This window comes from Littorina saxatilis, linkage group LG9 (assembly GCF_037325665.1).
Source record: "Littorina saxatilis isolate snail1 linkage group LG9, US_GU_Lsax_2.0, whole genome shotgun sequence".
Lineage (NCBI taxonomy): Eukaryota > Metazoa > Mollusca > Gastropoda > Littorinimorpha > Littorinidae > Littorina > Littorina saxatilis.
Window position 1 is genome coordinate 39,572,488 of NC_090253.1, and position 23,963 is coordinate 39,596,450.

Genomic DNA, 23,963 nt, shown 5'->3' on the forward strand with positions numbered 1-23,963 from the left:
AACTCATGTTTGACCTGAGTTCAGGATGGGTCCAAAAAGTGTTCGAGACAATCTGCAAAATTAATTCTTTAAAAATTGCTCGCTCTTTATGTAGGGCACCTAGGATGTTCCCGTTTGGTGAGCGTTCAAATGGAAGGGTGTTTGTACTGTGTGTAAAAGCCTGACAGTATCTGTGATGGTTTACGGGAGGCTTACTGTCCGGGCGTGATTTCCGGTATTCATAACAGCCGTCCAGCACCAAAACGAGGCGCCATTGTTGTAGAGGACCAAGTCCACGAAAATAAATTCTTTGAAAATTTCTCATGCTTGACAGAAAGCAGCCAGGATGTTCCCGTTTGTTGAGCGTTCAAATGGAAGTATGCTTGTACTGTATGTAGACGCTCGGGGAGCTCTGTGATGGTTTACGGGAGGCTTACTGTGCCTTTAAACAGGCAGTCAAGATGCATACAGTCACACAGATGCATGTTCAATTCAATTCAATTCAATAAAACTTTATTGTCTGAATGCAACAAACAGACATTTTTCTTTTGTGCACACACACACACACACACACACACGCACACACACACACATCTACGCAGACAGTAACACAAGTCTGTATATGCAGGAATGTCTGCACTCTCTCACTCCCTCAAACACAAGGGATCGAAGTGTAAGCGCTGTGAATGTTGATGGAGGGAGAACAGTACGTGAGGCTGACGTGTGTCCGGGCACCAGAACTGAGAACTAACGGAGAACCAGAAGAACTGAAATGGACAAGCAACATTAATCTCATCAGAAGTGGATTAAACTAGAAGTAGGCAACCACCATTACATCCTGTCGACGTGCGATGATACAATCCACCATCGGGATTTCCCCAAAAGCCCACATTACTTTAAATAGAATGAGTAATTCTGGGAAATCGTTTACTAGAGGTACTCAATAATGATACAACCCTTTGATAAATTCGATCTTCAATACATCACTCAAACCTTTGGAATTAATTAGAATGAATAAAATACAAGAATTACGAGTTCAGAAGAAAAAAAAATAGAAAAATTAGAACATTTTTTGGGAAATATTCTTTCCAACTATGCATATCGAACCAGTGACCGCCGGGTTCGTGGGTAAGAACAGGGCCACCACTAAGCCAATCTGGCACACAATTCTCTGGGGTGAAAATAGAATTTTAAACCTTGAACGTTACACTTGCATGAGTTCTTGAGCATATGTGTCGACTCCTCGGTTTCCGAGTTTCTCCATTTTTATTTGTGTACTGTACGTTCTGTCGATCTCACTCGAGCTAAGTTAAGTTGATAACTGACCCTATGCGCCCGTTTACTTCGTATGGAAAGCAATTTTTAAGTTAATTTCAAGTGTGACCGACATTATGTTGTAGTCCGGCTCAGAAATGTATTGACCAATCGCCGAAAGGCTCTGACGTCATTTCTCAAAAGGATTTCCCTACCCAGAATTCAATAGTTTTGATGACGTACAAAGGATTTAGTACAGGACGCGCCCCCCGCGGGTTAGGGGGAAGAATTTACCCGATGCTCCCCAGCATGTCGTAAGAGGCGACTAACGGATTCTGTTTCTCCTTTTACCCTTGTTAAGTGTTTCTTGTATAGAATATAGTCAATGTTTGTAAAGATTTTAGCCAAGCAGTATGTAAGAAATGTTAAAGGTCCTTGTGTACATTTTTATACCGAAATCGCCATTTGACCATTAAAATGCAGAGTCTATTATCTACAAATATCAACAATACACCCCCTTTCGATCAGGAAAGACGAAGCCAGTGTAGCCGTTTGAAAATTCATTGTAGTATTCCAGCGTAGTACTCATAGTAGGATATCCTTATTTGGAAAATGCCAAGCGCAAAACTCCTCTCAAATCCCGTGCATTTCGTGCGTTTAAAAAAAAGCGTGGACAGCGCTCCAGTGTCAAACTGTTGCTGCACTTGTTTGGGCGTGGTTATAAGCATAGTGACATGAATTTGATTGGTCAGTATTTTTAGGCAAAGCACATGTTATCAGCAAACAGAAAACAAAATATTGGAAGCGTGAGTTACATATTTTTTTTTTCTATAACTTTTTTCCCCATGGTTCATTCATCATTTGACATAATTTTGTATCGAAATCTAACCATAAGATTATTGAAAAAAAGCAAAAATGTAGACGACCACCTTTAAGTCCTTTGTACTGGAAACTTGCATTCTCCCAGTAAGGTAATATATTGTACTACGTTGCAAGCCCCTGGAGCAAATTTTTGATTAGTGCTTTTGTGAACAAGAAACAATTGACAAGTGAATATCCCATCTCCCCCCTTCCCCCGTCGCGATATAACCTTCGTGGTTGAAAACGATGTTAAACACCAAATAAAGAAAGAAAGAAAGTACAGGACGCTGATGCCCTATGGTCGGTTTATTATATAAAGGGAAGCAAGCGGTCAAAAACGGGCGTCGACAGAGCCAATGAAGGGGGATACTAACTTGTAGTTATCATCCGCTTGTGATCTCATATATTCGTCACTGACACAGATTTTCAAGGATTGCATGGGAATGTGGGGCAGGGGAAGGGGGGGTGGTAGATACAGTAAGTTACAAACAAACAATTTATAAATGCTTTAGTTTGAGGATACTAGAACAACAAAAGTATTACATGTAAATGCTTTTGTTTGAGGTCGCGCTTGGTCGTGCAGTAATTAGTCAAACCGCCGAGCAAGTGCGGAAGCGGAAACATTCTTTAGCTTAATCTACGCATGCGCTACATTCCAACTATGGCGGCGTCTATAAAGACGCCAAACAACGAAAGGGTGTTCGATTCAGCAATTTATCCATCTTTCGTTCGTAATTGATACCTTTTCTTGAAGTTTTCCTGCAGCTTAGAGGTAAAACATCCCTGTTATTAACATGAAATGAAATTGTTCTTCACTGGTGTTTGGAGAGTACAGTTGAAATGAAATAATGTTGCTTCTGTCGTCTGCTCGAGTCGCATTTCGGTTGGCAAGCAAGCCATACATGTACAGGAAACTCATTGCTATTTTTGTCTGTTTGCTCAAGTGTTTTGCTTCACATATACTATAGTGTACTTGTTAGCATTTGCTACCATTTTAGCAGGATATGTAATATACCTCGACGCATTCGATTTTATTTTGTCAAAGCACAAAACGAAAAAGCGCCTCAATCCCATCTTGCTCTTCCACATCTCCCTCTTTTTTCTCTTCCAAAATGTTGATGCTTGAAGCCGACAAAATTGATGTGTGACCATACCCGTAATCGGGCCCATAGAAGTGAAAAAATATTCTGACAACATTTCAACTGTATGATGTTGATAGAGAACGTGGTGATGTCACTTTCACACAGACTTTATTCACCAGCCGAAAACATGTGCCATTGTTTATTGATGAAATCTGTTCGTTTGCCTGAGCATATAAATGGAAACAGTCTCACTATATAGCATTTCAGCTGTTTTTCCCCTTAAACTTAAGAACACACACACACACACTCAGTGACTCACACTAAACAGGGTCTAGATTTTAAGAGAACTTATGTACATGATTTGGTGAGTTTGTCGGTTTATCATAATGTCAGTTTCTACTTTTGCATGGTTATCATTGCATTCATACAGTTCAAACCTCAATGTGTCCTATGACTTTCCTGTAGTGCTGTACCAGTAAAAAGTAATTTCATGTGTTGAATTTGCTTTCAGCAGCTGGCTAGGTTTGATCTAGCTTGTATTAAAAAGAAGACGGTTGCTCAAGACAGTCATCAAAAGCAGCTAGCATCATGGGTATGGACAGCTACCACGTGTTGGAGATCATTGGTGAAGGATCATTTGGAAAGGTGTACAAAGGGCGACGAAAGTTCACGGGACAGGCGAGTTGATTTTTCTCTGGACATTGAATTATAAATTACAATTTAAGTAAGTTTTTATTCTCTCAATGCCTCTTACAATAGTTACATGCTTGCTAATTTTCTGGACATTTCATGGGCCTAGCATGACTACCACTGTTTCAGTGGATAGATCTGCATGTGTTGTTGTGATTCTGAAAAGAGCACTTTCTTGAACTTGTTAAATCTGTAAACTTACTGTATCATGGCATTATTGTGTAAAATGTAACGACAGTCCTCTGAGCCCTGTCGGTTTGATGCCATGCATTTCAGCATTATTCTCTTGACCTTTGACAAGAGAAATTATTTTTGTGGAGCTAAAATAGTGACAATATTTTAAGTGTGTTCCAAGAACAGTTCACTGAATTTTTAGTTTTGTTTTGATGCTTGCAGATAGTGGCCTTGAAGTTCATTCCTAAAGTTGGCAAATCCGACAAAGAGTTACGAGGTTTGCGTCGTGAGATAGAAATCATGCGAGGCCTTCACCATGACAACATCATTGAGATGCTGGACAGTTTTGACACTGACAAAGAGGTAAGTTATGATGTGTATGTGTAAGAGCACAGTGCACTGTGAGAGGATATCCTTACATGACAAGTTTATGCTGCTATGTCTGCACCCAAGGATCACAAGCTCAGCTGGTAGAGCTCTGGACTTGTGTTCCTTGAGTCACGGGTTCGAATCCAGGCTGGGACGGACACGGGTCAACTTTATGTGCAGATTCAGAGACAGTATGCATGTCCCACCCTGTGGTACCCCAGTGGCACATAAAAGACCTCGGCCATTCTGCCATAAGTGTAGGTGGCTGATTACATCTAAACAGGCACACACACCTGGGTAGCGCGACTCTCGTTGCTGCTAGCTTTTCACTAGGAGGAAGCGACCCGACTATCTCAGCAATGGGATAATGGAGTGATGGAAATGAAATGCACACAGGAACAGACATTATATATTAATTTCACTGGTAATTAATGCACAATCAGTTTACAGACACTAGCTGGCTTTTAGAGTCAAACACACACTCTTATTTTTGCATGTAAATGACTCTGTACAACTCCACTTGAATTGGAAGAATACTTTTACTCCGCACAGCTCAGAAAAAAAGTAAAACTATGTTTTGCTGCAAACATGTGTAAACAGAAGTAACTTCAACAGATCTTATGATTGAAATATCTGTGTCTTTTTCAGGTTGTGGTTGTGACAGATTATGCAGAGGGAGAACTGTTTCAAATTCTTGAGGATGATGGCAGCTTACCTGAAGCACAGGTCAGTTCAGTACATGCGTATTCTATACATGTACATTCATATCTTTCTTTTAAGACTACCAAAAACCTGAGGTCTTAAACTAGGGGAGCCTTGAAATAAAGCTACATTTAGGGATGATAGTATCGAAAAAGATCTGAGAAAGCAGAGTCTTAAAAGGGGACGGTGAGGGGGGGGGGGGGGGGTGGGGAAGGAGGGTCTCAAATGGAGGGTCTTGAAGGAGGTTGGGGAGTCTCCTGTACTTGTATGATTAAATGTTATAATATTTATCATCAAAATGCTTCTTAAATTAAGTCTCATTGACTGTAGTAAAAGCTGTTTTGATGAAAGTCTATATGTATTTTTAAAATAAAAAAGGAACTGTATCTGAATAAGGGAAGAATGGCAAAGGAAAGAATGGTACAATGTATATGTAATATAAATAATAATCTGTCAGTGGTACTCGGTGGTATATAGCCACAGTCTTGATCTGTATGCAGGTGTTGATAATTGAATGACAGAGGTAGTGGACAGCGTGCGTGCTGTGGGTGTGACTGAGTGTGTACGCAATTCAGTGAGCACTCGGTTTGGTTGTTGTGTTTGAATGTATTATGTATTGAATGTACTCAAGCCAAGCAACATTCCTGTGTACTGCACGTGGTTGTAATCAAATCTTATGTCTTATGGATAAATGATATTTTTTGCAGGTTCAAACAATCGCAGCTAATCTGATGTCGGCGCTATTTTACCTGCACTCACATCGTATCCTGCACCGTGACATGAAACCGCAGAATATTCTGCTGGGCAAGGGTGGCATTGTCAAGCTGTGTGACTTTGGCTTTGCACGGGGGATGTCTACAAACACTCTGGTTCTTACTTCAATCAAGGTGGGTGAATTTGTGAATGTATGGATTGAACATGTGGAGGTTGTGAGTGGGCGGGGGGATAGCTCAGTCGGTAGCGGCGCTGGCTTTAAAAACCAGTTGTTGCTATCGGCGTGGGTTCGATCCCCACGTTCGGCGAGGGATTTATTTCCCAGAATCAACTTTGTGCAGACTATCCTCGGTGGCCAAACACCCCGGTGTGCATGCATGCGCACGATAAAGTTCACAGCTGAAGTCTCAGGGCTTGGAAACATGAATACACGCATGCAGGAACAGAAAAAAAAGGGTAGCGCTGCTCGCTTTCTCCAGTGAGAAAGCAGCCCGAATTTCCATGAGGGTAACCTCACGGGACGATATGAAATCTTATCCTTATCGTAACATGGGATTTTCCTTCTTTGAACCATGTGACGTCAGAGTCAAACAAAAACTCATGTTTACGCGGATAGCCGAGACGACGAAAGAGTGCATATATGTTTGTGTATACGAATATGTCTGAGATTCTATGTTTGGTTCTGTGTACCGTACTTTCCGGGTCATAAGGCGCGACTTTTTTCCTCGAGTTCGACCCCTGCGTCTTGTATAACAAAGCGCCTAATCCGTGTATGAAATACGAAAAAAATCAAAGAGACCGCTTGAGTACCAGTCAAACAACTTGTGATAAGGCATGTTTCAGCTACTAGGTACTGCCCTGCCTTTGATCTGGCCGCACACACAGATTTCCACTCTGTTAAACTCGGTCACTGACCCCGGTGCAGGAAGTGTTTCCTCTCTCAGATATGACAGGGGAACCACCTCTCATGGCAAAAACTGGGTCATTGACCCCTGGGAAGAAGGTCGTGTCTATAAACAAGGCCACCCAGCTATCACAATGCCTTTGATCTGGCCGCACACACAGAGCACACATATTTTCACTCAGTTAAAGTCGGTCACTGACCGGTCACTGACCCCGGTGCAGGAAGTGTTTCCTCTCTCAGATATGACAGGGGAACCACCTCTCATGGCAAAAACGGGGTCATTTTGGTGCGCCCTATCGGCCCCCTGCGTCCAATGGGTGACTGGATTACAATTTTTTTTTAAAAGAAGGGGGTGCGTCTTGTATAACGAAGCGCCTTGTCACCCGGAAAGTACGGTATGTGTTTGTGTTTTTATGCGCGTCCATGTGTCTGTGTCTATCGGGGGCCCGGTAGCTCAGTTGGTAAAGCACTGGACTTGTGATTGGAAGGTCGCAGGTTCGAATTTGGGCCAGGACGGACACGGGTCGACTTTATGTACAGATCCAGAGACGGAAGCCATGTCCCACCCCCGTGTCACCACAATGGCACGTAAAAGATCTCGGTCATTCTGCCATAAGGGCAGATGGGTGATACCACCGAAACATGCATACACTTGTGTATTTCGTCAAAAGCCGTGAGGGCGTAAAACTCGAATAATACGATTAACCCATTTCTTGTCCTTAAGAGGCGAATATTTAGCATTCTCTCTTTCCTTTCCTGTGTCTATCTATGATTGTGTGTGCTGTCACATTCTGTGAAAAGGATTGACTGACCATATGCATTGTTTTTTGTCCTTAAGTATATTTTGTTCTGTTTTGTGCAGGGGACACCACTGTATATGTCTCCAGAACTGGTTGAAGAGAAACCCTATGATCACACGGCAGATTTGTGGTGAGTCTCTGATGGTCTCATTCTGTCTCTCTTTTTGTGTGTGTATTGGCTTCTCTCTGTCTCACTCTGTCTCTCTTTCTGTGTGTGTATTGGCCTCTCTCTGTCTCACTCTGTCTCTCTTTTTGTGTGTGTATTGGCTTCTCTCTGTCTCACTCTGTCTCTCTTTCTGTGTGTGTATTGGCCTCTCTCTGTCTCACTCTGTCTCTCTTTCTGTGTGTGTATTGGCCTCTCTCTGTCTCACTCTGTCTCTCTTTCTGTGTGTGTATTGGCCTCTCTGTCTCACTCTGTCTGTGTGTCTTTATCTCACGGTCTCTTCCCAATATCCTCCTCTTTAATATAAAGTGGCAGACCCATTCCAAAGCAACATGTCTATGTGGACTCTTGTCATGTTGATTTTTGTGGTTTTGCACTTTGTACATATGCATGCCCTTGCTATCTCAAAGCAAATCTCCATGAGAAATGAGATCCTTTTCCTCCCTTTGATGATAATTTTGTGTTACGCTCTCACCGGGAAGCCATTAGGGGCATGTTCTCGGGTGTTACCCCGACTTTAGATACAATACACTGTGTGTTAAGGTGTAATCAGTCACCTGCACTTATGGCAGAATGGCCAAGGTCTTTTATGTGCCACTGTACTAGTAGACACAGGGGTGGGACATGGTTACCGTCTCTGAATCTGCACATAAAGTTGACCCGTGTCCGTCCCGACCTGGATTCGAACCTGTCACCCTAGGATCACAAGTCCGGTGCGCTACCACCAGAGCTACCCATAGCTTCACTCGGAAAATTGCAACACAGCAAAGAGGCAATTATAAGAATAGACAGAATTAAAGATATAAGTTATTGGTACATCACAGAGCTGCTGCATGTTACTTATCCTTTCAAGAACCATGCTGGTCTGTAAACTATTCAGTTTGAAGAACAAGACTCACAGAACCGATTTTGTTCCTCCTCTTAGAAAAATTGCTATATTTTGTCATGCAGGGCTGTGGGCTGTATCCTGTACGAGCTGTTTGTGGGCACGCCTCCATTCTACACCAACAGCATCTTCCAGCTAGTGTCCATGATCATCAAGGATCCCGTCAAGTGGCCCAAGAACATGAGTCCCGTCTTCAAGGACTTCCTGCAGGGCTTGCTCAACAAGAACCCCCGACAGCGTTTGTCGTGGCCCGACCTCCTGCACCACCCCTTTATAGCCACGGAGCTGAAAGGTAAGAAAACATGGGTGACAGTTATAATGCAGTGTTGAGGGGGGCAGTTTTATAGGGTGCAGTTGCATGAAGCAGTGTTTGGGGACAGTCTGTGTTTATCGTAAAGTCTGGTATTTCACCGTTTTTGTGTGTGTGAATGCTGTGAAAGAAAGTCAACCAGTCATGTTCTATAGGTTGTGTTTGGTGTTTTTGAGTGTGTTTAAAAAAGAAATTGCATTTGACAAGTTTTTCTATCAAAGTGAAGCTACCGCAGTGTCAATGCAGCTTAGGTTGGCCGTTTGCTGTGACCTATTCACCCGTTTTTGTTCTATCTATTCCTCTTTCCCTTCAGTTAATGGTGGTTTACAAAACAGCATGGTAGGAACTGTGACAGTGCAGTGTAAATGACCTGAACAAGTTTTATCACTTCAGTCAAAGGTGTAATAGACCTTTGTTCATTGGATGCCCAGTGCTGTAATGTATTGCATTTCCTTACATTTCATTACATTCACTTAACTATCCCATTGCTGGGAAATGCGGGGTGGAACATGGATTCCGTCTCTGAGTCTGCACATACAGTTGACCTGTGGCCGTCCCGGCCTGGTTTCGATTTATGTTACCCTAGTCCAGTGCTCTACTAACTGAGCTACCCGACCCTCATGTACAGCTTGTTTCAAGATCTGTGGCTATGTGTTCTGTGCTTACAGTGGCAGAAGCAGACACACAACTGGAGAGCCCCTTCACGCAACCCTTGACGGCTTCCATGATGGTGCTGAAAGAACAGCAGACCAAGGAGAAGGCCCACACGCCTGGCACATCCAAGATTCTGGCACGAGCAAGACGCAAAGCTGAAGAGGAAGTCGAAGGCAGAAGGGTAAGAAAACTTATCATAATTATTATATTAAATGTACACTCTTCAAAAAAAGTTAAGGATCACTTTTTTACAAGCACGCCACACAAAACAGACAAGACCTAATTCTTTCATTTTTTTAAAATTATATAATTGAACAACCAAGGAGAAATGACGAACAAAGCAAAGATCGAACGCGGCAGCGACAATTTAGCTAGAGTGTGTCAAACGTGACAACCCTCGAAAATGGAATTCACAACCATGGGAATCAGTGTCAATAACGCGTGTGCCCTCCGTTGTGTGCCAGGCATTCAACACATCGTTGGTGCATGGAGTGGATCAGGCTGCATATGAATGCTCTGGGAACTCCATTCCACTCCTGCTGGAGCCATTGCAGCAGTTGACCCAGATTGGCAGGAGGAGGGTGATGTTGCTGTACCAGACGACAAAGCCCGTCCCACATGTGCTCTATGGGGTTCAGGTCCGGGCTGTTGGCTGGCCACAGCATCCTGTTGACCCTGGCCTGCTGGATGAAGGTGTTTACAGCTGCAGAGCGATGGGGAGGTGCGTTGTCATCGTGAAGAATCGCACGAGGGCCGATCGCTTGGAGGGCTGGAACGACCAGGGGTTGCAGGATCTCATTCTGGTAGCGGACACCGGTCAAGTTGCCCACTACATGGTACAGAGGTGTCCTTAGACGTGTGCTGATCCCTCCCCAGACCATCACAGAGCCTCCGCCAAAACGTGGTCGTTCCAGAACAGCGCCTTCTGCGAAGTGCTCTCCGCGACGCCTCCACACTCAGATGCGACCATCAGCAGGTTCCAAGCAAAAGCGGGACTCATCTGTAAACAACACCTGAGCCCACTGCTGACGTTGCCACCTCACCTGTTGAGTGCACCAGGCTCGGCGAGCTGCTCGGTGATTAGCAGTCAGGGTTGTTCCTCGGACTGGACGCCTTGCACGCAAGCCAAAGTTGTGTAAGCGGTTTCGGATCGTCTGACCACTAACAATAGTGTTGGTGGTAGCTTGTAGGCGTTGCCTAATGTTGTTTGCCGTAGCCATTCTTTGTTGCATGGCCTGCCTCTGAATGAAGCGATCCTTTCTTTGTGTGGTGACTCTGGGCCGACCAGAACGTTGTCGCTCCTGCACTCTTCCAGTTGCTTGGAATCTCTGTTTTAGTCTGATGATGACAGAGGGAGCCACTGCAAGCCTCTGGGCCACTTGCCTGGCAGCAACACCGTCTTGTAGCCATCCTATTGCCCTTCCTCTATCCAAATCGCTCAGTTTTCTTCGTGGGGGCATGTTGCTACTGTGCATAATTGTGTCAGCGTGTCAACCTTCAAACACAAGCTGGTGAGCGATGTTCATAGCCAGGACCCTGTTGTAGCACGTGCATCACAACCTTTTGCCCTGGCATGCGTTCCGCAAATTTCATGGGGCTATAAAAAACACCCTTTTTCTTCCAAAATGCAGAAGCTTTTGAGAAGTCACACAAAGGGAAATAACTCTGCCCGCCAAACAAAATTCTAGGTCAAGACTCATTGTTCATTTGTTAATTCAAACACATTAATCTTTTAATTATTATGTCGATGTTTAATTTTTTGGCAATTTTTTTATAATTAGATCCGTTTTTTCAACCGATCCTTAACTTTTTTTGAAGAGTGTACATATGCAGGTCGCTGTTTAATTGTTTGATTGTACATGGTGTGTGTGTGTGATTCATGCAATCAAAAACACAACATTTTGTGTGTGTTTTATATAGCAAGGCCTATATTATCCTGTGGTTAGGATGTCAGCCTTTGTATAAGTTTCGGGGTTCAAATCTGGGCCGTGCCTGGTGGATTAAGGATAGAGAGTTTTTCAATCTCTCAGGTCAACTTACGTGCAGATGTGCTAGTGCCTTATCCCCCTTTGTGTGTAAATGCAAGTAGAAAAGAATCCAAGATAAAAATGCCCAGCATGTATCCCACGGACTTGGAGTATGACTGCCTTAATGGCTGGAAAAAACCCAGTCAAAGACTTAATGGTGCACTTGTGTCTAGGAGTGAGTCCCATCCCTCAAACGCAAAAGAAGACATGTTTTTTTTTCTTCTTCAGATGAAGTTTATTTGTTCATGCAGCTACATTTTGTCTGTCCACACTCCATCTGAAATACCCATGCCACACATGTTGCAATGCCTGTGTTGACTTGCAGAGACCTGTGACTCACGTGGGAGGAGCCCCACCTGTAGAGCCGCGCCCCCAGGCCTGGGACAAAGACCAGACAGACACAGGGGGCCAGGATAAAAAGGCCGGGGACACTGCGGCACAGGATGCCTGGGAAGCCACAGGAATCAGCAACGTGAGTGTGTGTGTTTGTGTGTGTGCGTGTTTGTGTGTGTGTGTGTGTGTGTGTGTGTGTGTTTGTTTGTTTGTGTGTCTGTGTGTGAATGTGTTCCTGTGTCTGTCTGTGTCTCTGTCTGTCTGTCTCTGTGTGTATGCATGTTTTCTGTGGATGAATGTATATATGATTGTGTACATTACTGTTGTGAATGTTGTTTATTTGGGCCAGTCCAAGTTTATATGAAGTCATAATAATGTTTTGTTTTGTTTTGTTGTGATGTGATTCCAGCCTTCCATCAGTAGAAATATGTTTGATGGACTTACATTTTATGTGAAGTTGCATGTACTTACCTCAATTAAACCGTTGTAAACATGGTTTGACCCAGTGCAAGGACTACTACTAAATTTTAGTAGTAGTCCTTGCCCAGTGCCTAATAGTGGAGTACATGTAGTGAATTTTGAATGCAAGTGTATTTGTTTCTTTTTTACCGTTTTGTGGTTGCTTTCCATTGCAGAAATTGGAAGGGGAACAGGTAAACAAATCTAGAATTCTCAGAACAAGCTTGCTTTCTCAACATCTACTGTTTTGGAGGGGAAAACTTTCATCCTAGCTTTGCCTTAGTAGCTGGGCTGAGTGCTTCATTACTGTTCTTTGACCTATCTCGGTACCCCTGACAGGTTTTCAAGCTGTCTTAATTCTTCTCTTTTTCTTGGGTCAGAAGCTTCTTTCAAACAACATTTGATGGCCTGGTAGTACCAATACTAATTACAATAAAACATAATGGACTGGTCAGAGTGGGTAATCATCGACAGGATGAGTTTGTTTTTCTCGTAATGTTGGTATTCTAGTTACATGTATTTGCACCCATAATGTTGGTTTGTGACTATGTCTCGGGTAATACTAACAGTATTCTATCCATATTTCATCTGTTTCATTTTGTATTCTATTCTTTGTAATCTTTCTTTAAGAAAATCCATTTTGTCTTTTTCCTTTTTTCAAATAATTATAGTAAAAACAACGACAGATTCTTTATAGTGGTTCAAGCCGATTGTTTTTTGTGTGTGTGTTAGTTAACTTCATCATCGTACCTGCCATTCATTATAAATTTCAAAGACTTTTGAAGATTTGATAGTTGCTTGGTGACGTTGATAATTTTTTTCTTTGCTTGAATTGCCTAAAAAACAATCCAGGTGACGTTGTCATCTTAAAGGGCAGCTGTCGGGTTGCCTGGCCTCAAAAATGCGCGGAGTCGCGTGCACGCGTTTAAGAGTTTTCCGAGTTGATTCAACTAAAGACTGTTGATTTGGTCCAGAAGAAGATACTTTTATCATTAGTTTGAAACCATGAAAATGCGTGAAACTTTCTGCAAGTTCTCACAATCCGCAAAAAACCGAAGCAGTTGGCAGGCCGAAACGACTCAAAATCCGCGACCGACAACTCTGTCAGCACAAGAAGAGACGCCGCAGCGTTAGCCTGGCAGTGACGTCATCCGAGGAACCTGATAAGGCCGCTGCGAAGTTTACAGTACAATGCAGAGTACAGCTGGGCATCTGTAATGCTGTACGCGTGATTGATTCTTGCACAAAGTAAAGTATTAGGGTGGTGGTATTTTCTCAGGACCCATGTTCCCATCTTCTCTTCTTTGATCTGACCAACTGCAACCTTCACAAGTTATTTCTAAAGTGGTTCACATGCTGTTGCTACCCCCCCAGTCCACCCGGTTAAACTATAAAGTTGCTCAACCACAGACCCTCGTGTCCCTGGTCAGCAGACACTTTACACTGAAGAAGGTCCGCTTGAGGTGTCACGCCAATTTTATCTCCCACAATTCCGAGAGGAATGGGTCACGTGAGATAGAACGCGGGAATACGTCACTGAACGAATGGTTTCCGTCCTGTGAAGACGTGTTGGTGCACTGTCTCTCTTGCTTTGCTTTCATTTTCCTCTAACCTTTCTCTGTACAAGTTTTAGTTGTAGGTTAGTTGAAGTGTATTGACTATTTTGATTGTTTGTCATTGTGTCAACTTGCAAGTACCGTGTACGTGTGAGGTACTGAATTCAAGACAAAAACCAACTCTGTCAGTGGGAAAATCTACGAAAGAGATAATGACAATACCTCTTCAGTTACTCACTCAAGTAGGTAGACGAGATAAGATAAAGGGAAGAGAGACGAAGACAAAGATGAAACAGTGGATCTAGTGGAAAATGGGGGAAAAAATCAAAGATGAATTTGTCAAACTGTGATTGTGATGGTTATCGTGTGTGTGTGTGTGTGTGTGTGTGTGTGTGTGTGTGTGTGTGTGTGTGTGTGTGTGTGTGTGTGTGTGTGTTTGTGGGTGCATGTGTGTGAGTGTGTTTGTGTGTGTGTGTGTGTTTGTGTCCCTCGACGCGTGACATTATATGCCAATAAGTTTAACAAAAACAGGGTTCAAGTGGGAACACCTGAACAAAAGCAGGAGGGGGACGGAAGACACTTTATAAACTCCGTTTTTTACTGCGAAATTTTGGCCTGGGAGACACCCCATCCTAAGTTTCTCTTCACCTACCCGTGAAGTATGCTTTAGGGCTTGACTAGACAACCCGATTGCGCTCACTACACGGTATAAAGAGAGCACCGTTCAACCCGGCAGATTCCTCGGCTGACGTCACGCATCCAAGGGAAGTAATTTTCGAGCGGGTTGCATTGACTCAGCCAAGAATGCAAACTTTCTTCGAGTAAAGACATTGTAGCATGTCTAAAATCTTCGAACTTGTGTTATCAAGCTGTTAAAATCACCAAGTAACTTAAGTATAGTTTCAGTTACATGAGAACTCATTCTGATCAACGCCAGCTTATGTATTAGAAACACACAGACATTAAATGCAGGTAAACTTTTAACAAAGGGCATAATACCAGTATAGTCAAACCATGAGGAATATCGACTAGATTATGATGAACAGATAGATGACTTTTTTCCCCTCTCATTTTCTGATAGCTGCGAGAGGGAAAGGTAAGAACATTATTCTCTGCACATGAAGTTAGTTTTGTAAGCATAAATACACTTTGCTTTGGATCTGATGTCTCTTCTGAACTTTGGTCTTTCATTTATTCACTTTTGTCAAACCTTCTCTGTAACATTCCTTGCTCTCTTTACACAGTCTTTATCTCTTTCTTCATCTCTTTCTTCATCTCTTTCTTCGTCTCTTTCTTCATCTCTTTCTTCATCTCTGTCTTCATCTCTTTCTTTATCTCTTTCTTTGTCTCTTTCTTCATCTCTTTCTTCATCTCTTTCTTTATCTCTTTCTTCATCTCTTTCTTCGTCTCTTTCTTCATCTCTTTCTTCATCTCTTTCTTTATCTCTTTCTTTGTCTCTTTCTTCATCTCTTTCTTCATCTCTTTCTTTATCTCTTTCTTCATCTCTTTCTTCATCTCTTTCTTTATCTCTTTCTTCATCTCTTTCTTCATCTCTTTCTTTATCTCTTTCTTCATCTCTTTCTTCATCTCTTTCTTTATCTCTTTCTTCGTCTCTTTCTTCATCTCTTTCTTCATCTCTTTCTTCATCTCTTTCTTTATCTCTTTCTTTGTCTCTTTCTTCATCTCTTTCTTCATCTCTTTCTTTATCTCTTTCTTCATCTCTTTCTTCATCTCTTTCTTTATCTCTTTCTTCGTCTCTTTCTTCATCTCTTTCTTCATCTCTTTCTTCATCTCTTTCTTTATCTCTTTCTTCGTCTCTTTCTTCATCTCTTTCTTCATCTCTTTCTTTATCTCTTTCTTCATCTCTTTCTTCATCTCTTTCTTCATCTCTTTCTTCATCTCTTTCTTCATCTCTTTCTTCATCTCTTTCTTCATCTCTTTCTTCATCTCTTTCTTTATCTCTTTCTTCATCTCTTTCTTCATCTCCTTCTTCATCTCTTTCTTTATCTCTTTCACTTGATGAATGTCATCTAATATTATTTGCATTCGTCTTTACATCTCACGTCACTTCTGAACTTTGGTCTGTTATACATGTATCCACTTCCCTTCATAGATCTCTGAAAATTCACTTTCTCTCTCACAGACTTGATTTATTCCATGATCTCTAGTAAGGATTCAAAGCCTTTCTTATCAGGATCTAGATGTTCTTCACGTTAATGTGTATTGATCTCTTATAATAAGAACTCATGGCCTTCACATCGGTTGCTTTATTTTATATTATTAAGTGCACCAGGGATGTTGCTAGAAATCCTTTTTTCAGCACATTTTGCCGAAAATGGCCATAAAAGTTTGTGCAACTTTCACAAAAAAATTAACCTTTTTTCTGATGTAAACTTTTTTTTTTATAAATCTGCTTAATTGACTGGAATGTTTTGGGTGATTGGGTGAGTTAATGACATCCCTGCTGCTCTTGTTTGGGCGTGAGGTAGGCAGAGTTTGTTCGGTGGATGGTTTATATTGCTACATGTATTTTTCTATCTGTGTCTTTCAGCTGATGCATGTTAGCTGATGTTGTTTGTCTTTTATGCATGAAAAGACATGCATGACAGTAGTCACTGCTTATTGTTATGAATGTTGTCAGCAGTTGATGGAATTAACAAAAGGCAGAAGCTAAAAATCAAACATACCATGGCTGCCTAAACAACTCCAGCTTGTCAGCAGGCACTCTCTATGCTAATTACTTTATGTCTAGTCTGCAAGAATCAGGCACTGCAGTGCATGGTCACAGCACGCAAATGTATATTTTTTTTGTTTCATTTGATTTACGAAGATCACAGCACACAGATGTTTTTCTCTCTATCATTCTGCTTTCCAATCCGACCTTTTTCGAGAAAAAGGGCACAAACTGGACGATCAGGCTGTACATGCCTTTACTAATAATGTTCACTTCATGGTGTACAGGTTTGTCATGTTAACAATGACATTTTGAATGATCGTTCACAATCATGAAAACTGCATTGTTTGAGAAGATTGCGTTTTTCATTACCACATAGAGAAGGGGGTGTTTAAGTAAGGTACTGAAAAAAAAGTATGTGATATCTCCTGTGGGTGGGCACACATAAAATATACATTTGCCTTTACACTTTTGTTTAGGATTATGTTTTGAAAGCTAGAGCAAGGAAACTTATTGACATTATATTTGTTTGGAGCTGAATTTTAAAGGAGCTGCAGGTACTTGACTCACATGCATGCAGAATAGTGTACCAGTTACCCAACGAGTAGGCTTGATCACCAGAAAGTTTTGAATTCCGTTTAGGAGATGGTACGTGACACAATCCTCCAACCAGAAAAAAAACCTACAGTGAAACCTGTCTATAGCGACCACCCAATTAGGGACTGACCAACACTGGTTGCTATAGACCGATGGTCACTTTGGAATAGTTAATTATATGGAAAAAGTTGTGGGCAGGTGGTCGTTACAGAGAGCTGCATGGTGCGTTGCCAGGGCAGGTTTGACTACATATAAAGATGCGTATATCAAGCATGCAGCCTTCGAAAGGGGCGTATGGCTGTCTACCCCCCCGCGGGTTAGGGGGAAGAATTTACCCGATGCTCCCTAGCATGTCGTAAGAGGCGACTGACGGATTCTGTTTCTCCTTTTATCCTTGTTAAGTGTTTCTTGTATGGAGTATGGTCGGTGTTTGTAAAGATTTTGGTCAGGCGGTGTGTTGGAGATGTTGAGTCCTTTGTGCTGGAAGCTTGCATTCTCCCGGTGGGGTTGTATATTGTGCTACGTTGCAGGGCCCTGGAGCGGTTTTTTGATTAGTGCTTTTGTGAACGGGAAACAGTTAACAGGTGGCTCTATCCCATCTCCCCCCTTTCCCCGTCGCGATATAACCTTGAACGGTTGAAAACGACGTTAAACACCAAATAAAGAAAGAAAGTATGGCTGTCTAAACGGCGGGGTCAAAATGGTCATACATGTAAAAACCATGAGAGTTTCAGCCCATGCACGAAGAAGAAGAAGAAGAATTTCACATCTGTCTTGTGTGAGTCCAAGGGGTATCTAACCTGTGAGCTGTGCTATTGTGACAGACTGTGGACCCGACGCCACGGCCGGATCGTATCAGCAAGGACTACAAGAAGGAATACCCCAGCATTGAGGTAGAGGGGCGACGCACCATCAAGAAGAAGGTCGAAAAGGAAAAGAAAAATATCGAGAACGTCAGGTTGGATGGGGAGGTAGGTGGATGGAACTTTGATATGGTGTTTGATTTTCTTTGTTAGCAAAGAAAAAGGGTTTATATGAGGTTTTTTTTCCTTTGTGTCTGTGTCCCAAAAGCTTATCAAAACTAATAAGAGCAATAAAAGTGGCAAGTTTTACACATGCGCTTATTTGCATGTGTGTGTTTCTATGTCTGTGTCTGTCTGTCTGTCTGTCTGTCTGTTTGACCGTGGCATGTGTTTTTGTCTGTGCTGTGTTCAAATTGACAAACAGTTTTGCTTACTACATGTTTCAGATATTCAGAGCAGATACTGCAGCAGATTTGTTTGGGGGGTACCTGAAACTAATAAACTATTGCATCAGGATGTTTGTACTGAAAACTTGGAGAAGATTTGTGTTGTACAGTGGAACCCCCCCTCTAAGACCTCCAAAAATCTGGGAAAATCAGGTCTTAAACAGGAGGAAGTCTTAAAATGGGGGTCAATTTACAGAGGTTATGAATAGAAAGTCTGCAAAAACAAGGTCTTAAAAGGTAGGAAGTCTTAAATTGGGGGGTCTTAAAAGGGGGGTTCCACTGTACCTGTTCCAGCTGTATAGATTATGGTCTTCTACTGGTTCCATCTGTACAAAGCATTGCATCGTTTCTGTTCCACACAGGAGGTTGACAGTGAAGACGAGTGGCAGTCGCTGATCGAGGCCACGGACCAGGAAGGTGACCCTGACATTGCGCTGAGCATGCTGGGAGACGCTGGGCTGATCGAGAAGCTCAAGACTCGTCTGGTCTCCAGCTCTGCGGAAGTGTTGGAGGGAACGCTGGAAGGCGCTGCTCGTCTGAGGAACGTGTTGCGTGTCATCACAAACCTTGTTACTTTGAAGTGGTAAGATTGTGTGTGTCTGTCTGTCTGTGTTGCTGTGTGACTTTTTCTCTATATTTTGTATGTTTTAGTATCACAGCTGCATTATATGAGAGTATCTATTCATTAATCTACATGCTTGCCAGTTTTCCTGTTTGCCTGTGCATTTGTGTGTGACATGTGTTTTAGTGTCTGTCCATGTGTCCTGGTTGTCTCTTTCTCTGTCTGTCTGTCTGTCTGTCTATTTCTCTCCATGTTAATGTCCTGCCCAGGTGTGTCTGTGTGTTCACTGGGTTGTACATAGTCCTTCTGCAATAAACTTCATGACTGCATGCAGCAGCCACTCACTTTAAGTAAAATCACGTTTGCTAGCTGTGTCTCTAGTCTATGGTTTATAAATCTTACAGATTTCCACTGACACTAACCTTTATCCTCTACTTTCAGCCAGGTGTCGCAGATTGTGGCATTTTGTAACTCGGTGGGCATTCCCCAGATGATCCTCCAGGTGTTGTCAGACATCATCAACACTGAGGATGTCAAAGAGGTCAGTATGAGTTTTCTGTTACTGTTGTGTTTCTGTATGTAATGGGATTGGTATTAGTACTGGTATCATGTTGTCCTGTGAGGTTACTCTCATGCAAATTTGGGCTACTTTGTCACTGGGGACAGCGAGCTGCCATAGAGTATAGCGCTACTCATTTTGTTTCTTTATCCTGCATGCGTGTATTCATGTTTCCAAGCCCTGAAACTCTCACTGTGAACTTGGGAACTTTATCATGCACATGCCTGCACACAGGGGGGTTCGGACACTGAGGAGAGTGCACAAAGTTGACTCTGGGAAATAAATCCCTCGCCGAAGTTTGAACCCATGCTGATACGCAACAACTGGTTTTAAGCCAGAGCCGCTACTGACTAAGCTATATCCCGACCTCAATTTCATTGTAATTAATGATGTTGTAGTTTTAAGGAGGGACAACACCAGGTAAACTTATTAAAACATAATTCCTTAGTCTTCCATCACTATATGAGTGCTCTGGCATTGAAAACAGAACAAAAATTGATTGCAAGATGATTGGTTCACCATGAGGATTATAATTCAATGTTGGGGTTTGGTCACTTCAGTTTATCTCTTGTTGACAAAGTCACATTGACAATGAAAAAGTTAAGTGTAAGGTCAACACTAAGTTCAGTGCAGGAGTTGATGTCCAGTACCTTTGGGACGTTTTTTCTCCATTTATGGAGTTTTGCAATTCTTCTGTATGGTAGGTTGCATGCAGAAGAAATTCAATATTCTACATATTTTGAGTGCCTGAATGCATTTGGACAGAGATGTAAGTTTACTTTTGAATCTCTTTATTTAACAAGAACATATAATGTTTTTCAGCAACCATGGGCACAGCAGATTCTAATAGATCTGGTCATCACCATCAACGCTTTCTTTGCCAGTGAAATCAGCTGGGCACAAACCCTCGACAGACAGGTGTAAGTGCATGTATTTTCTTTCTTTCTTTGACAGGGGTGCAAGAGTGTAACTCATGTACAGAATATGAATTCTTTTCTGAGAAAATGAATACACTTCAAACTAGAGGGATTTTTTGCTAGGTGTTTCCATGTATGTTGTGTAGTACAGTAGAGAACATGTTTTAGATCATGATTTGAAGCTAAAGAAGTTTAATTTTGGCTAACATGTGAAAAGCAGAACTTCATTTGTGCATTATCTTGAATCCAAACAAAATTAAAAAATTCTTTGCTGTATGTACTCAGAGTCAAATGTGAATTGCAAATTTTATGTTGTTGATAGAGGTTTGAGGAGGTGGTTTGAGAAAGGTGTGATATGGGAATGGAGTGGGGTGTTTCTGTGTCTCGGTCCCTTTGTACGGTACAGTGGAACCCCCTTTTGAGACCCTCCCAATTGAAGACTTCCCCCTTTTAAGACTGAACCGGCACGGTTGGCCTAGTGGTAAGGCGTCCGCCCCGTGATCGGGAGGTCGTGGGTTCGAACCCCGGCCGGGTCATACCTAAGACTTTAAAATTGGCAATCTAGTGGCTGCTCCGCCTGGCATCTGGCATTATGGGGTTAGTGCTAGGACTGGTTGGTCCGGTGTCAGAATAATGTGACTGGGTGAGACATGAAGCCTGTGCTGCGACTTCTGTCTTGTGTGTGGCGCACGTTATATGTCAAAGCAGCACCGCCCTGATATGGCCCTTCGTGGTCGGCTGGGCGTTAAGCAAGCAAACCAACAACCTTTTAAGACTTATACCTTTTAAAATTATCTGTTCATAGCCTCTGTAAAGTTACTCCCATTTTCAGACTCCCTCTTTTAAAAGACCTTGTTTTCTCAGATTTTTGTAAGGTCTTAACACTTTCTACCCACCTATGTTGACCAATTTTTTTTTTAGCCGAGACCAGCTGTGCTGCAGCAGGTCACTTAGAATTGTAGTAACCATGTATCAACTGTGTATCAACACGCTGGAATGCAGGCATTAAATCGACGTTACAGGAAGCGACTGTAAGTGACTGTGTGTACGGATATATCCGTACCAGGTCAGATAGAGCCATATGAGTGGATATGGATATATCCGTACCTGGGAGACACTGAGTTAAAAGGGGAGTCCCACTGTACATTTCTCTGTTTGTTTCTCTCTGTCTCGCTGCCTCTCTGCCTTGTTGCCTTTCTTCCTTTCTGACTGTTGTCCCGTCTCTCGCGGGCTCTCTGCCGTCTCACTTTACTGTTTGTTACAGTGCGTGTTACATCTGTGTTGCAGGGTATCAGCCTACAGCTCAGCAGTGCAGACTTTCCTCAAGCTGGCTCCATCCCTCATCACGCAGCACATAGATGCTGATCTCAGACTGCAGGAACAAACCATGCTGGTGACTGTCTTTCTCACCATCTTAGCATTACAGGGTTCGTACAGAGTCCTTGAACCCTGGAAAACTCCTTGAAAATTGGAAAACCTTTTCCACGCCTTGAAAAGTGCTTGAAAATAGAGTTTGGTTAAATAGTCATTGAAAAGTACTTGATTTTTCCAAATTGTTGCCTATACATTTTGTCAGCAGCTTGTCTTATTTAAAAAAAAAATGCAACCCCCTTTTTTTTCGTCAAATACAGTACACACATTTTGGGAGAATAAAAGATCGAGTGAAAACGAAAGCAGACGAACTAACTATTACTAGTCACATGTAGTTGCTTCCCTTCCCGGAAGTTGGCAAGGGAAACAACTACGGAATGACTAATAGTTTGCAGACGCGGAGAACCGCAGTGGCATTTTTATATCTCTTCCTGTGTCTTAGCGTGGAAAATGGGGAAAGGCAACTGCGTCTTCAATCGTCAATGGCTTGCCAATGCAAAATACAAAGCTTGGCTTGTAGAAGCATCGGATAAATCGAAACATCATGCGCGATGCTTCGTGTGTAAAAAAGACTTCAACACTGATTTCGAGCATGGGAGAAGCCGCCTTGAAAAGCCACATGGCCGGTGTCACGATTTCATCTTTCGCCTGTGTACATATTTCCCCCTCGACATATACTCAAGACTGAAATGTTGTTTCCTGGTAAAATTAAGAAGTGAAATTATTTATGGACGAAAAGCATGTCAGTTTCTTGCATGTGAAGAAAATTGGTGGTAAAATTTAATAGATTTCACCCCCAAAATTGAATTCTTCGAAAACGTGTACTGAGTGGTTACGTCCCTTGAAGGTAAGAGGGTGCTTGATTTTCTCTTCAGAAGGTCTTGAAAGTCCTTGAAAAGTCCTTGAATTTTAGAACAAAAAAACTGTACGAACCCTGCATTAGCTTAGTGAAACTTTTAAATATTTTGATCTAAGAAACAAAGGGATGTTAGTGTTAGACATGTGCTGAACCAATCTCCTTGCGTCTGAACGAATAACAAGTATTGAAGTGGACAAGCATCTTAATTGCGCCCTCAAATTTAAACAAAAATTAATATTGTGAATTCAGTTACAGTGACCTTTTGGTTATAGTAAACAAAATGTTTAATGATGAGCTTCCTTATTATGATAGGACCTGCTTGTAAGTGAAGGTTGGAGTTTTTTTCCTCAGAAGTCCACAGTTAGTGTATTCAATTACAGGTATGCTGTCTTCACAATTGCGTGCGTGCGTGTGTGTGTGTGTGTATGCGTGCATTTGTGCATGCGTACATGTGTGTGTTCTTTCTTTCTTTATTTGGTGTTTAACATTGTTTTCAACTACGAAGGTTATATCGCGACGGGACATGTGTGTGTGCTATGAAGCAATTTTGCAGATGAGTTAGTGCAACCAAGCGATGTGTCAATCTTTACCCCAGCCGTGAATGGTGTATACAGGGGAACCTGTCAGCAAGGACCACCAAAGGGATCGAAACAAAATATAGTGGTTCTTATAGACAGATGGTCACTATGAAAAGTTGACTGATACAGGGTGAAAAAAACTCGTTTGGATCCTTTGAGGAGGTTGTTGCCAGGGCAGGTTCCACTGTATTAACGCGTGATGGACCATTGTGTTGCCGGTCAACAGTGTATCATCTACCTGAGCGAGGCGATGGACCGTAGCCCTGTGGAGGTGTCGGAGGACTACTATGACAGTTTGGCCACCACACACTGCGCTCTGCTGGACACGCTGGTCACTCTCGTCCCGCCCAACACACATAAAATCAAAAGATTAGCAGGTCAGTGTCTGTTTTAGCAGAAAAGTAATGTTCTATTATATGTTTTTTGTTTTGTTTTTTTCTTGCTCCTTGATGTGATGGGGAGTTAGATTTCTAGTGATAATGCTAACTTTGGTGTAGGGTAAAAAGAAAAACAAAACAAATTTGAATATTTTCTGATGCTGTATTCTCATACGTGATGCATGTATTCAAAACTGTCAATACTCTCAGCAGTCTAAATGAGTCATACCAGTTTTAACAACAACAAGATTTTTAACACTCCACCAATTTAGTTGCAAAGCACACACTTCTCAAACTATTACA

The 23,963-nt window shown here is 42.3% G+C and overlaps 1 protein-coding gene across 3 annotated transcripts in view; it reads left to right on the forward strand.

Moving 5' to 3' along the window:
- The first annotated feature begins 2,755 nt into the window (after positions 1-2,755).
- The window catches only part of LOC138976044 (serine/threonine-protein kinase 36-like), a 53,013-nt gene continuing 31,805 nt past the window's right edge, over positions 2,756-23,963 (forward strand). The window contains exons 1-16 of one of the 3 annotated variants that reach the window (XM_070348838.1): positions 2,756-2,866; positions 3,688-3,854; positions 4,263-4,403; positions 5,058-5,135; positions 5,819-5,998; positions 7,592-7,659; positions 8,644-8,870; positions 9,557-9,723; positions 11,895-12,041; positions 12,538-12,555; positions 18,013-18,159; positions 18,800-19,020; positions 19,441-19,540; positions 20,381-20,478; positions 21,763-21,868; positions 23,510-23,660. In XM_070348838.1, coding sequence (XP_070204939.1) covers positions 3,765-3,854; positions 4,263-4,403; positions 5,058-5,135; positions 5,819-5,998; positions 7,592-7,659; positions 8,644-8,870; positions 9,557-9,723; positions 11,895-12,041; positions 12,538-12,555; positions 18,013-18,159; positions 18,800-19,020; positions 19,441-19,540; positions 20,381-20,478; positions 21,763-21,868; positions 23,510-23,660 — 1,939 coding nt within the window. In that variant the 5' untranslated portion in view covers positions 2,756-2,866; positions 3,688-3,764. The remainder of the gene's footprint in view (positions 2,867-3,687; positions 3,855-4,262; positions 4,404-5,057; positions 5,136-5,818; positions 5,999-7,591; positions 7,660-8,643; positions 8,871-9,556; positions 9,724-11,894; positions 12,042-12,537; positions 12,556-18,012; positions 18,160-18,799; positions 19,021-19,440; positions 19,541-20,380; positions 20,479-21,762; positions 21,869-23,509; positions 23,661-23,963) is intronic. The other 2 variants (XM_070348839.1, XM_070348840.1) reach the window with 2 other exon arrangements.